Source organism: Dendrobates tinctorius, unplaced genomic scaffold, assembly GCF_039654945.1.
Source record: "Dendrobates tinctorius isolate UK_male_01 unplaced genomic scaffold, ASM3965494v1 ptg000003l, whole genome shotgun sequence".
NCBI classification, from domain to species: Eukaryota; Metazoa; Chordata; class Amphibia; order Anura; family Dendrobatidae; genus Dendrobates; species Dendrobates tinctorius.
Window position 1 is genome coordinate 100376328 of NW_027361671.1, and position 13794 is coordinate 100390121.

At 42.3% G+C, this 13794-nt stretch overlaps 1 protein-coding gene across 1 annotated transcript in view; it reads left to right on the forward strand.

The window, feature by feature from the left end:
* Positions 1-13794, forward strand: part of CUX2 (cut like homeobox 2) — a 642019-nt gene that overhangs the window by 234888 nt on the left and 393337 nt on the right. The window contains exons 2-3 of the mRNA XM_073564137.1: positions 4145-4255; positions 7583-7630. Of these exons, the coding sequence (XP_073420238.1) occupies positions 4145-4255; positions 7583-7630 (159 nt within the window). The remainder of the gene's footprint in view (positions 1-4144; positions 4256-7582; positions 7631-13794) is intronic.

Here is a 13794-nt window from a genome sequence, read left to right on the forward strand (position 1 = left end):
GGCCATGACTGTTTATGGGCTCTGTATGACAATATTTATTTGATTGTTGTATTACATTATTTACATGACGCTGTGTTATTCTGTGTATGACAATTTTTATTTGGGTTTTTAATTACTTTATGTATCTGAACACTAAGTGACACACATTTTCTGGAAAAATGCGTATAGGAAACTTTTGTTTTATCCACTTTGTATTGGCACTATACCTGTGTAAAAGATAACTTTTATTTAATCCCTTTAAGGCTGTGTGCACACGTTGCGATTTTTACGCGTTTTTGCCTCGATTTTCACAGCCAAAACACTTAAAAAACACATACAGAACCCACTCCATGCATTCCGCACATGCTGTGTGTTAGGGTTCTAGGTAGAAACCCGAGAGTGGACCCTCTGGGTCGTGGCTCCAGAGCCCCCGAGGGCGAGCGGCCCAGGTGATGACCACCCCCTATACAGGGAGTGTTAGGGGCAGGCCCAAAGGGGATGGGACCACGACAGCCGGAACCAAAGGGACGACCCGGGGAGTAAACAGAAGAGCAGAGCAGAGAATGAGAGAGTATATGAGGAATTGAGTGGGCCCGGGACAGGAGGAGACAGGCTGCGGGAACCGGGCAGGATCAGGACGGAGCCGGGACCAAAAGCTGGAATGAAAGGACACAAGGAGATTAGGAGACACTGGCCTAGGGGTTCGGGCAGAACACCAGATAGGGGAAGGAAGCGAACTATGCCGGAGTCAGACAGTTACTGAGGCAGAGGACCAGGCGGGGAACAGGCACCGGGGAATACAGGATGGCGAAAACAGAGGACCCGGGGAGAGGGGTAGGAGGACAGAACGAAGAGGAAGGCAACAGCAGGGAGAACTGGACAGGGATCCCAGACGGAAAACAGGGCAGAGAGCAGAGCGCAGCAGGGGGTGCGCAGGGACCTGAGAGTCGGGGGTGACGCTGCGCAGGAACGCTAAGCGCCACGGATCATGACAAACAGGCGTCTTACCTGTCAAGACGCCACGCAGAAATACCCGGTGGGCGCCGCCATGATGGGGCGGAGCCACCGGGTCACGTGCTCCCAGGATGCCCAGCGGTCGGTGACAGGCGAGCGCGCATGCGCGGGCCTCTGACGCGCCGTGACCCTGCAAAGCCAGACAGGGGACGGCGCGAGACCGAAGAGGGAGGGCGCCGGGAGGAGGAGGACCCCAGGTGAGCGTCGGGGAGCGTAACACTGCGCTAATGCTGCGATTTTTTCCGCCGCGTAATCGCATCGATTAAAGCGCAGCATGCTCATTCTTTTTGTGGAATCGCCGGAATTTCGAAAAGAATTGCCGCGATTCCGCACCCATAGGAATGCATGAGATCCGCTTACTTCCCGCATGTGGCTATGCCCACCATGCACAAAGTGAGCAGCTCATGTGCGGATGGTACCCACGGTGTGGAAGAGAGGAGACTATCCTCCAGGCCCCCTGGGTACCATATCCCTGTAAAAAAAAGAATAAAAAATAAAAAAATCGGGTTATATTCACCTTCCGGCGTCCAGCGCAACCTTCCCGGGCCTCAGCGATGCTCCCGTTCCCAGTAATGCCTTGCGAGACCTTTGTCTATGTTTCGCAAGTGTGCTCTTTGTTAGTTCGGCTGCCATTGTCATTTTTTTCTATTCTGTTTCTGACACATTAAAGCTTAGGGTTCTCATCCTACAACACAAGCCGGCTTACATAAATGGCTTATGACTCCTACTTATTATTTTCCAGTTATTGAGCTACACTACATAGGCAGTCTTTCCTTGAAGTTTCAATAATGCTTTGTAGAAAATCACAAATTGCTTCACAAAATATTACCGTAATTCTCTATTGATTTACAACATCAAATAAACCATATGTATGTATGAAGAGTCAGGAAAATGTTACCATGATCTATGAGGCGTAACACACATTACAGGGCACCAGGATAGAAATCTGGGCTGGAGAAGCTTGAATAGATATAGAGCAATATTTAATTACCTACCATAATATCACTAGACTTTTTTTCTGGCAATCGTGATGACATGGCGCTCAGGATTTGTCCTGTCCGGGTATAGTGGGAGCTCACATATATCTGGAACACCAATTCATAGGCATTTCTGCATTGATTGACAGCCCTTCATTACTCTTGAATGTAAAACATCCCAGCAGTTAATTAAGGAGATTGTTTTATTGAATTGTTTTTAGCCTCAGGTATCGGGAAAAAATGGTCTTGTTGAAATATATGAAGCCTGAAATTTCTAGAAATCTTATGTTTGCCAAAAGACTGGTCTATATTTTATTTCGTTGTTAAGGAGGGCACACTGTTGCCATGAAATTGTAAGTTAGCAACAAATGCAATTTTATGGCAAAGCAATTAAGACCTGGATCTATTAGAAATGATGGATTTTAACTAGATTGGTTATAAAAGTAAGTTTGATGTGGGTCCTACTTCTGGGACCCTTATTTTTGCTGAGAATAGGGTGTGCTTAGTTTTTGTTTTAATTGGAGAGCATAATGAGCAAGGAAGCCTCACTAAAGTTTAGTGGTGATAGTGGTGGAGAGTGGTGGACAGTAGTGATGAGCGAGTGTGCTCGTTACTCGAGTTTTCCAAGCATGGTCGGGTGTTTTCCGAGTATCTTGGACGTGCTCGTAAATTATGTCTGATCCCCGTAGCTGCATGATTTGCGGCTGCTAGACAACCTGAGTATATGTGGGATTTCCTAACAAACAGGCAGTCCCTACATGTATTCAGGCTGGCTAACAGCCTCATATCATGCAGCTATGGGGACTCAGACACAATTTACGAGCACGTCCAAGATACTCGGAGAACACCCGAGCATGCTCAGAAAACTCGCTCATCACTAGTGGACAGTTCATTCTCATCCTGCTCTGAATCCCACTAATGATGACAAAAGGAACCCATGTTCTTGGCAATAATGTAGGTTCCAGAAGTCAGTATTTTTGTATGGGTCTTTATATTGGACATAACAAGCTCCTTTGGCCCAGTACGTAATGCAGCTTTAAAGCTTATTTTCGAAGCCTAAACTTATGGTAGATCAAAAGAGGAAAAAAAAGAATGGCATTTGTCTTTCCTTTATATTTTTCCACTTATGGGGACCCATTCCTGATTTTGGGTGAATTAAAACTGCATCAAGAAGCCCTGGGTGAAACTTGACCTAAAAGCCATAACTAGCAACATGGTGGCTCAGTGGTTAGCACTGTTGCTTTTTTTTGCTTTGGGTTCAAATCCCACCAAGGACAACATCTACAAGGAGTTTGTATGTTCTCCCCGTGTTTGCGTGGGTTTCATCTGGGTTCTCCGGTTTCGTCCCACATTCCAGAGACATACTGATAGGGAATCTAGATTGTGAGCCCCATCAGGGACAGTGATGATGTTTGTACAGTGCTGCAGAATATGTTGGTGCTATGTAAGCAAGCATGATAAATAATAGTTGACACATTAGGTGTATTCTTGTTTGGTATAACCAGTGGTCAGTCTTGTCTTCTCGCAGTCTCTTTGCAATTAGTGCAGTCTCACCATTTGCTCAACCATATAGAAATATCATATTTTATATTTGTGTGCGACTTATGAAAGTGATCCAGGCAGCGTTGTTGGAAACTCTCCTGGAGTCTCGGAGCAACACTTGCACTTACAGTGAACTGCTTATGATTTAATCTTCAGCGCACAGAGGTCAGTCAGCTATATGTGGGCACATTCATTTTCCCATATTGTGCTGAAATTAAAAAGCCATATATATGTTTAACTGCTTTATTTATGAACACTTAAGCATAAGTAAGTCTAGCTTGGATCCATTCCCGCCTGTTGATATATATTAGTTGGCAGCGAAGCTTTCTTTACATTCATTCCCTGAGATCACGTTATTGCATCCCGCATTGCTTCAGAAAAGTTACTAGTGAACTAAGGCCCTTGAAATCCTTTGAAAGAAACTTCACTGAGGGATATTGATTATAGCAGCTTCTCATTATCTAAAAGCTGTCCAGATTTTTCATTGAATACAAACTTTTCTTCCCTAAATAATTCATGTTCGTAGTCAATATTGTGGCTGTCTCTACGTATTGGAAATTTGCAAACTTTGGACACGATATGGGTTATGTATGATATTAAAAATCCAAAACTCCTTCCCTTTCTTGTTGCAGAAAGAACTGAACTCCCTCGCCTCGGAGCTGGCCGCTCGGCAGGAAGAGAGTGAGCATTCCCACAAGCATCTTATTGAGCTCAGCCGGGAGTTCAAGAAGAATGTCCCCGAGGTAAGGTCTTGCTTAACCTATTGACTACAGATGCAATTTGCCTTGAGGTAGAAAAATATTAAATACCTTTTTATCCCGAGGCATTAAGTTTTATTATGTATTAGTTCTGGGGATAGTTACCGTAAGTCCTGGGGTATGGTGTAATTCTTTATATTGGCCGCTGTCTCGCAAGGTAATTCTAGATAGAGATCAATTCTTTGGGTACAACCTGTTCACATTGTCAGGTAATGCTCTGTTTTATACATTATCAATATTGTGCTGTGAGAATGAAAGTTTTCAGACATATTCCAGGAAAATAGTGAGGCTAGATAGCACTTCATATGTGTACTGATAAAGTATGTCTTGTGTAATAAAATGTCAACTATGACCAAATTTGACTGAATTGGACATCTTTATGATAACCTCTCAATAGTGTTTCCTAGGTCCACCTTACTTCTGATCCTCAGCCTTCTTACCGTAGATGTGTTAAGATGTGTAGGAACTTGTCACCAGTTTTTGGCTCCTGATTCCAGTGGTGTGTCACGTTCTGGTCTGCGTTCTGTCATTTTGATACAATCCCTGTTTTCTCTGTTGCAGTTCTAGCAGTGCTCTAAATACTGAGCTCTGTGTAACCCCGCCCACACCACTGATTGGCAGCTTTCCGTGTACACTGTATATTGACAGAAAGCTGCTTAATAAGTGCTGGGGGTGGGGTTACACAAAGAAGTTGACTTGGACACACGGGACACCTAGTCCTGTTGAGATAATCTGCTGATACTCATTTTATTGAAACAGCAACACACAGCCCAGTAAGTGACACGTCACTGGAAGTGGGCTTTCGGCCCCTACATCTTGCTGATTGCATAGTAAAAACCTGCTGATGTATGCCCTATAAAAGGGAGTCTGTTAGCCCAATTGACATTTTAAACTGAGCACATTGTCTCAGAAGAGGCATAAATCTTATTAAAATAATAAATTGAAGTTATTTTTCACAGCTTCTATTGTGAATAAAATTGGTTCACCATTGGTACAGACTATTGCTTAATGTACTGCTCCACCTCCTGGTTTGGCCTGTTTCACACTTAGGTTTTTCCTGTGCATTGGCAGCCGCTAAAATGGTGAATAACGGATCCGTGGGCGATGAAACACCAACGGGAGCCACCGGACCGTTGGTGCGCCAGGATCCGCCGATTTTGGAATTTTAAAGGAACCGCGGCTGAAAAGAAAAAATGACTACCGGCGATGTAGCGGTCAGGGGAGACGAGATCTCGGACGATGTCGCGGTGAGTGGAGGCGAGATCTCGGGCGATGAGGCGAGATCTTGGGCGATGAGGCGGTGAGTGGAGGAGAGAGAGAGAGATTTTTTATCCAGCAGCCAGATTGGATTTAGGGTTAAACATGTAGCAAAAGAGGAAAATACAGATCCTGACAACAAAAAAACGTTGCATTGTCCGTTCGGTGATCTCAGCGGATGCCAAAATTTTCCGCAGAAATACGGATGCAACGGTCAAAATCCGCCGATAATGAAAGTCAATGGGGAAAAAAACGGATCCGCCAAGATAAATGGCAGATCCGTTTTTTTTTGCAAATCGACGGATTTTGACTGATCGTGACAAACGGATGTGTGAAACAGGCCTTTATCATATAAACATGCCCCTGTCTCTGATGATTGACTGCACTGTCTGCAATATATCATATACAATGTAAAGTTCTTGTAGTTGCAAATGGAGAAATCCTCGTTTTTTCTTAAATGTAAATGACTTCTTCCAGGCTCTAGAGCGGATGTTGCCTGGAAGATAACTCTGCCTCCAGAGATTATTGTAAATTAAAGTTACCAGTGTGAGACAAGCAACTAACACAAAACAGGAGAAATGAAATTCGTCTTCTTGCAAACACATTTTTTGCTTCTCTCTGAACTCTGCTGTATTGCAACAATATTGCACTCTGTCTGTCTGTGAGATGGAAGCTGAAGCTGAGAGGAACCTATAGATGTGTCAGGTATAATCACACACAGCTCTGCTGTGAGATCAGGAGAGCAGAGAGCGGCCATCACACATCACACTGCTAACTCTCTTTCATGTAGAATAAGCTCTGGAAGCATCACTTTTTTCAACAGGCTATAACCTGAATGCCCATATTAAGGCTGGAATCAGATGAGTATATAGTATCAAATGCAATATGAGCCAGTGTCTGTGCTTTGTGCTCCTATCCTTTTGCATGAGAGAATTGCAGCACCGGTGCAGAGGAGACTGAGAAAGTAATTTCTCCATCTCCTCCATTGCCTGTCTCGGCGTATATTGGACTGCACTGGGATGACATCCGAGTCCGATGTTTCACACGTATCCATAGACTTGTAAGTTGAGGAGCTGGTGATTTATAACTGTATCTCTTCAGAAGATGGAGAGAGAGGGAGGGTTAAAAATGAGTTAACCCGGTCTCTGAGAATGTAACTTTTACATACTCAAGGCCAGGGTTTGGGCAGGCACTAGAAGCTAGACTTCATAGAAATGAGCTGTACGCTATAACAGATAAAATCTCTCATTGCAAGAGAATAACTGCAGATAACAGTCAATATCAAACCTGCTTATTTTCATGCTAACTAATTAAATCAATTTAAGAACTTCACAACACCTTTTAACTCCCCAGACAATCATCTGCACGTTAGACTGTTCACCAAACCCAATTATATCTGCAGGTTTGGTCGACTTCAGTCTAAGGGTACCGTTACACCTAGCGATGCACCAGCGATCCCGACCAGCGATATAACGCGGTCAGGATCGCTGGTGCATCGCTAGGTGGTCGCTAGTGAGCTGCCACACAGGCAGATCTCACCAGCGACATCGCTGGGGACGGGGATCGCTACTTACCTGTCAGACGCAGCGATCCTGCGTCCTCCCGCCCGGCTCCACGCTCGTCTCTCCACAGGAAGCGCCGCAGGACTTGACCGACGAGGAATGGTCCAGCAGCTTCTCGCGCGATCAGCGATAACCAGCGGGGGAGCCGGTCGGAGGTAAGTATCACATGCAGCGATATCGCTAGCAATATCGCTGCAACGTCACAAAATCGGTGACTTTACAGTGATATTGCTAGCGATATCGCAGTGTGTAACAGGGGCTTAAAGTGTATGGGGAGCTTTAGTGCAGAAAAATGCCTGTTTCTATGAGTGTTATCTGATCCCTCCTGTGAACAATACTAAAATTTAACACTGGACGTACATTGGGAAAACTGTAAGAAACTGGAAATTATTAATTTCTTTGTAAATGTGATGTTGGAGGCTGGAGACCTATAGCGTAACTTCAGTAGTAATGTGGCTTTTGGGGAACTATAACTTCTTTATTTTATTTTTAGGAAATCCGAGAAATTGTGGCTCCAGTTTTGAAGAGCTTTCAAGCTGAGGTGAGAATATGCACATTTCTAAATCAGTAACTATGGTGTGGGGAAACTGTTTCATAAATTGATGTATTTCGTAAAACGTAAAGATCCCAATTCATCAGGACTGGTATTTTCAAGGACAGTCTTGATGGCAAGTGCGCAGGTGTAAAATTTGGTGTCTCTTTCAGTTCCTATGTGACACCACAAGAAATAGAGTAAGTTTCCGTCATAATTTATGCCATTTTTGTAGTGTAAATTGTGATGAATTGGTCGGCTGTACATTCCCATACCTCTTTGGCTAAACGTCATCCACTCTTCGAAAAGTTTCCAAAGCAACTGATAGGACCAGACGTAAAAACCCAAAAGTATGAGTTGTGCAAAAATTTTGCAACATTTCAAATAAATTTACATCAGAAATCTGGCAAAAAACTGCTTGGTGAGTAGGTCACAAGGATTGTTTATCTCCTGCGTAGATTGTAAGTTCTTTGCTTCAAGCAATTGTGGGGAACCTTTGGAAATGAAAGTAAAAAAAAGTCTCTAATCCCATAATGACTGGAATAAATAACGTTTAGCTTTTGGCTCATGATGGTTAAAAAAATTATTTTGATGCGAGATTTCTGTCCTGATGAAGAGGTCCTGCATGGCCTCGAAACGCGTTGACCCTGTAAACCTGTTTTATGAATAAATTTTATCCATTGGAAACCATTGTGGATTCATCAGCAGCAGCCCAGGAGTGGCATCTCCTTCCTGATTGTTTCATACTATATCTATTTCATGCCAGTTTCATGTTGCTCTGTAGCAACTATATGAGGTGAGTGGATCGTTTCCTTGCCACCTTTTTGTCACCAGTTAAGACCTTATTGCGCTTTCTTTCTTTCCCAGTTTCGTTGTTTGCATTATGCTATGTTTCCACGGGGAGGATTCCTTCAGTATTTGCTATGGATTGGACGCTGCGTACAGCCGCAGCGTCCAATCTGCAGCGTCCAAATGCTACAGCATAGTGGAGGGGATCCCTTCGTAATCGTACATGTGGCGCATCTTAATAGCATGTCTATTTATCTTGCGGAGACGCTCAGTCTCTGCAAGGTAAATGACACAGTCTAAGAATAGGAACTAAATAAGAAAAAGGAGGGCACCACTATGCTATATTGAAAAGAGGGGAGTTCTCCAAAGGCATGTCAATCAAACAATGGCATGAAGTAGAAAAAAGCGACTTGCCCATGAACTGGGAACACCACAAATATGAATCATGTAGTGAACAAAAATGTATTTTATTGACAAAAAGGCACAGACATAAGACAACACTATACCCATAAAAACAATTAAAAACATGCAAGAAAGGCAAAGAACTGGTCATGTCATATAATAATGCATTGACCCTCCCACATTCAAAATCCCATAGATGGAAACGGTTATGTTGGAGCAAAATCTGCTCCACACACTCAGTGTGCAAAAATGAACACTTTGTAATGCAATTTTATATGAATAATAAAGAACCCTGCACACTGTTCATGGCACATACAAATAGAGTGCTAAGTCCTTCAAAAAGAGCCTGAAGACCCACCTCTTCCAACAAGCCTAAAACCTGCAGTAACCACCGATCAACCAAACCGCTGCATGACCAGCTCTACCCTCGCCTACTGTATTCTCACCCATCCCTTGTAGATTGTGAGCCTTCGCGGGCAGGGTCCTCTCTCCTCCTGTACCGGTTATGACTTGTATTGTTTAACATTATTGTACTTGTTTTTATTATGTGTACCCCTCCTTACATGTAAAGCGCCATGGAATAAATGGCGCTATAACAATAAATAATAATAATAATAATAATAAAGTCTATAATACAATGTCATATACTGCAAAAATCAAGGACCTAGCATACTACAGACATGACAATTCATAGCACCATGCAGAAAATGTTCAAGCCCTTATAATAGGACAAATAAAATGTCTACATATAGCCAAGATAATAAAGTGGATGCAGCAATTGCTGCATGTTACCAATACATGAAGGGCAGAGAGCCAGGTCGATCAAGAGACTCCTTAAAGCATGAAAGTGCCTGAAAAAATAAAATGCCTAGTGCAGCTGTGGGATAAGGTGGTGGGGGGAGCAAAACCCCATGCGTATCGCCACTACCCAGGTCGTTTTCTCAAGGGAGAATGAAGTGCTGAACGCCTGAGTGTGCCAGAGGTGTTTATGTAGGTAGCACATGTGTAGAATAATCAAAAAGAACCTTAATGAGATGAGGTGTCTGGGAGTTCGCGCGGTCGCAGCCATCTTGTCGGCGTCAGAGAGAATGTAAATAAAGTTAAGCAAAACAGTTGCACTGCGCATGCGCCGAGTCCATAGTTAAGCGTGTGCGCAGATGACATGCCTGAGCCCTGTCACAATATAAGGCTGAATCCCCATTACGGGGAGAGAACAATTAAACAGCGCATGTGCCGGCTCCACGATTGGGCGCACGCGCAAATGGCGTATTCAAGCCCTTTCACAATAAAGATTTTATCCCCATTATACAGTGATACTAGACCGTCAGGCCACGCATGCGCTATATGCGCAGACGGCATACTTACACCCTGTCGCGATAAGAACTAAATCTCTAATGCAGAAAGGGCAGTCAATACAGTATATGCGTCGGTTCAATGATTAAGCGCGTGCGTAGACAGCATATTACAGCCCTGCCACAGTGAGCATTTTTTTTATATACATATTCCTATTACAGGGAGGTATCGAACGCTAAAACCACGCATGTGCTACATGAAATAAGGAGTTCTGTGCACTAATGATAATTGGACATTAGATATATATATAAGAATGCTGGATTTCACCATTTAATCATACAGAATGATTATTTAAGATACCAAAGGGATATTTAAAGCGCTTTACCCTGGTGAGGTAAAAAAAAAAAAAAGAAATCCTAGATTTACTAAAAGAAATCCTGTATTGACTTTACAACCATGTTTAATATTATGTTTGGAACCTTTGTCTTTATTATTTGTCCATCATCGGGGTAAAGCGCGTTAAATATCCCTTTGGCATCTTAAATAATCATTCTGTATGATTAAATGGTGAAATCCAGCATTCATATATATATATATATATATATATATATATATATCTAATGTCTGTAGTATACTAGGTCCATGATCTTTTATATGACATTGTATTATAGACTTAGCACTCTATTTGTATGTGCCATGAACAGAGTGCAGGGTTCGTTACTATTCATATAAAACTGCATTACAAAGTGTTCATTTTTGCAAATTGAGTGTGTGGAGCTGATTTTGCTCCAACATAACTGTTTCCATCTGTGGGATTTTGGATGTGGGAGGGTCATTGCATTATTATATGACATGACCAATTTTTAATTGTTTTTATGGGTATAGTGTTGTCTTATGTCTGTGCCTTTTTGTCAATAAAATACATCTTTGTTCACTACATGATTCATATTTGTGGTGTTCCCAGTTCATGGGCAAGTCGCTTTTTCTACTTCATGCCACAGTCTATGAATATGATGCGGTGATTCCGTATGCCAATACTCCCCATGGAAACATACCCTTATCATACAAAGTGGTTTTCTAGGACACTTCTGTAGTTGGCCCTGGCCGGTTCAATGGATGGACTGTGCTGCTGTCTTGGGTCCAACCTCACTTGTATGGACATTGCTGTAGTATTGAATGGGCTGGAATACCCTCTTCGCTATATTGAATCGATATCCACATTGATTGCTTATCCTTAGGAGAGCCTATAAATTTAGTAACCTGTAAAAAATGCTATAAAATTTCAAGACATAGTAAGATTATAATACTTTTTAGTTAAATCGTACGGCAAAAATAGTGATGATGATTTTACTTCAGATTATTTTACATCTAGTAAAGCACGTTTAACCTCCTCACCACCTTTTTTTTTTTTTTTTTTTTTTTTTTTTTTTTTTTTTACATTTTTGAGTTTTTTGCTCCCCTTTTTCCCAGAGCTATAACTTTTTTATTTTTCCATCAGTATGGCTGTGTGAGGGCTTGTTTTTTGCAGAGCAAATTGTACTTTTGAACAACACCATTGGTTTTGCCATATAGTGTACTGGAAAATGGGAAAAAAATTCAAAGTGCGGTGAAATTGCATAAAAAGTGCAATTACACAATTGTTTTGCTTTTTTACCATGTTCATTAAATGCTAAAACTGACCTGCTGTTATGATTCTCCAGGTCATTACGAGTACGTAGATACCAAACATGGATAGATTCTTTTTTATTTAAGTGGTGAAAAAATCCAAAGTTTCTTAAAAAAAGTTGCCATTTTCCGATACCCGTAGGGTCTCCATTTTTCGTGATCTCAAGTTAGGTGCAGGCTTATTTTTTGCACGCCGAGCTGACGTTTTTATTGATACCATTTTGGTGCAGATACTATCTTTTCAGCACCCGTTATTGCATTATATTGCAATGTTGTGGCGACCAAAAAAACGTAATTCTGGCGTTTTGGCTTTTTTCTCTTTACACTGTTTACCGATTGGATTAATTATTTTTATATATTGATAGATCAAGCGATTCTGAATGCTGCGATACCAAATATGTGTTTTATTTTTTTTCTTTCTTGTTTTATTTTCAGTGAGGCGAATGGGGGGTGATTTGAACTTTTACATTTTTTTATTTTTTTTAAATATTTTTAAAAACTTTGTTTTACTTTTTACTTGCTTCAGTAGTCTCCGTGGGAGACTAGAAGCTGCAATCTTCTGATTGCTTGTGCTACACACAGCACTCTATGTAGCTAAAATGCTCACTTGCTATGAGCGCTGATCGCTGGGCAGCGCTCATAGCAGATCAGCAATGACAACCACAGAGGTCTACTGCAGACCACGGGTTGTCATGCCAACCCATCCACAACCCGCGATCATGTGACACGGGGCCGATAGGCAGGATTAGTGACGCGCTTCTGGCGCAAGCATGTTCAATGCCGCTGTCAGAGATTGACAGCGGGCGGCATTTAACATGTTAACAGCCATGGGTGGATCGCGATTCCTCCTGCGGCTATTAGGCTGGTTTCACACTTGCTTTTTTTTGCGCAAAAAAAGCATGCATTTTTTTCCTATACTGTACATGGGTGCGCATACATATGCGTTTGTACGCGTTTGTATGCGCATGTGTTTTTTTGTAGTGTGCGCTCGTGCGCACAAAATACATCCTGTTGCATTTTTTGTGTGTCCGACTTGTCCCAAAAAAACGCATGCGCACGCAATGCGTTTTTTTTTCACCCAACCACCCATTAAAGTCTATGGGTGCGCTGACTTGCGCATTGTAATGTCAGCGCAAAAAAAGCATGCTTTTTTTAAAAAAAACGCGCACAAAACCACAAAAAACGCACAAAAACGTATGATGCGTTTTTTATGTGCGTTTGCACTGCGCACGGTGCGCAGCTCCAAAAAAACGCAAGTGTGAAAGTAGCCTTAGGGACACACGTTAGCTTTTCAAATCATCTGACATGTGCCGGAAAAGATACGGGTTCATCACCGGGAGTACGCAACAAACAGGGGGAGCCAACCTTAGACGTAACTATATGTCCAAGGTCGGAAAGGGGTTAAAGGGAATCTGTTAGCAGGTTTTTGCTAATTTAATCTGAGAGCAGCATAACATAGAGGCAAAGAGACTGATTATAAGGCTGTGTCACTTATTAGGCTGTATAGTTTCAGAACAATCAGTGTCTCATCAGCAGGATATTATCACTGCAGGACTATATGTCACGTTCAGGCCAGTCAGGCTGGTATGTATAACCCCTCCTCCACTAATGATTGACAGCTTGTTGACAATTCACAGTGTACTTAGGAAACTGTCATTCAATGATGTGGGCAGGATTGTGCACAGCTCAGCATTCCGAGTACTGCTGCATCTACAACAGAGAAAATAGAGAAAATAGGGATTCTATCAAAACTACACCAAGCAGTCGTTTAAGTGATACATCACTGGAATCAGGGTTTTTGCCCCTACATCATGAAGCTCTTAGAATACATAGAATAAAACTTGCTGATAGATTGCCCTTTGAATAGGAGCCTGGCAGGCCCACGAACTGCTATCATTGTCCTTCAGAACCCAATAACTGCATTGCAATGAAGTCCTTGCTGTTAAAAACCTTGTTTGCTATATGCAGAAAAAACATTTTTAAGCCATGTAAGCATGTAGTGTAAGTACTCCTTTTTTCTGCTA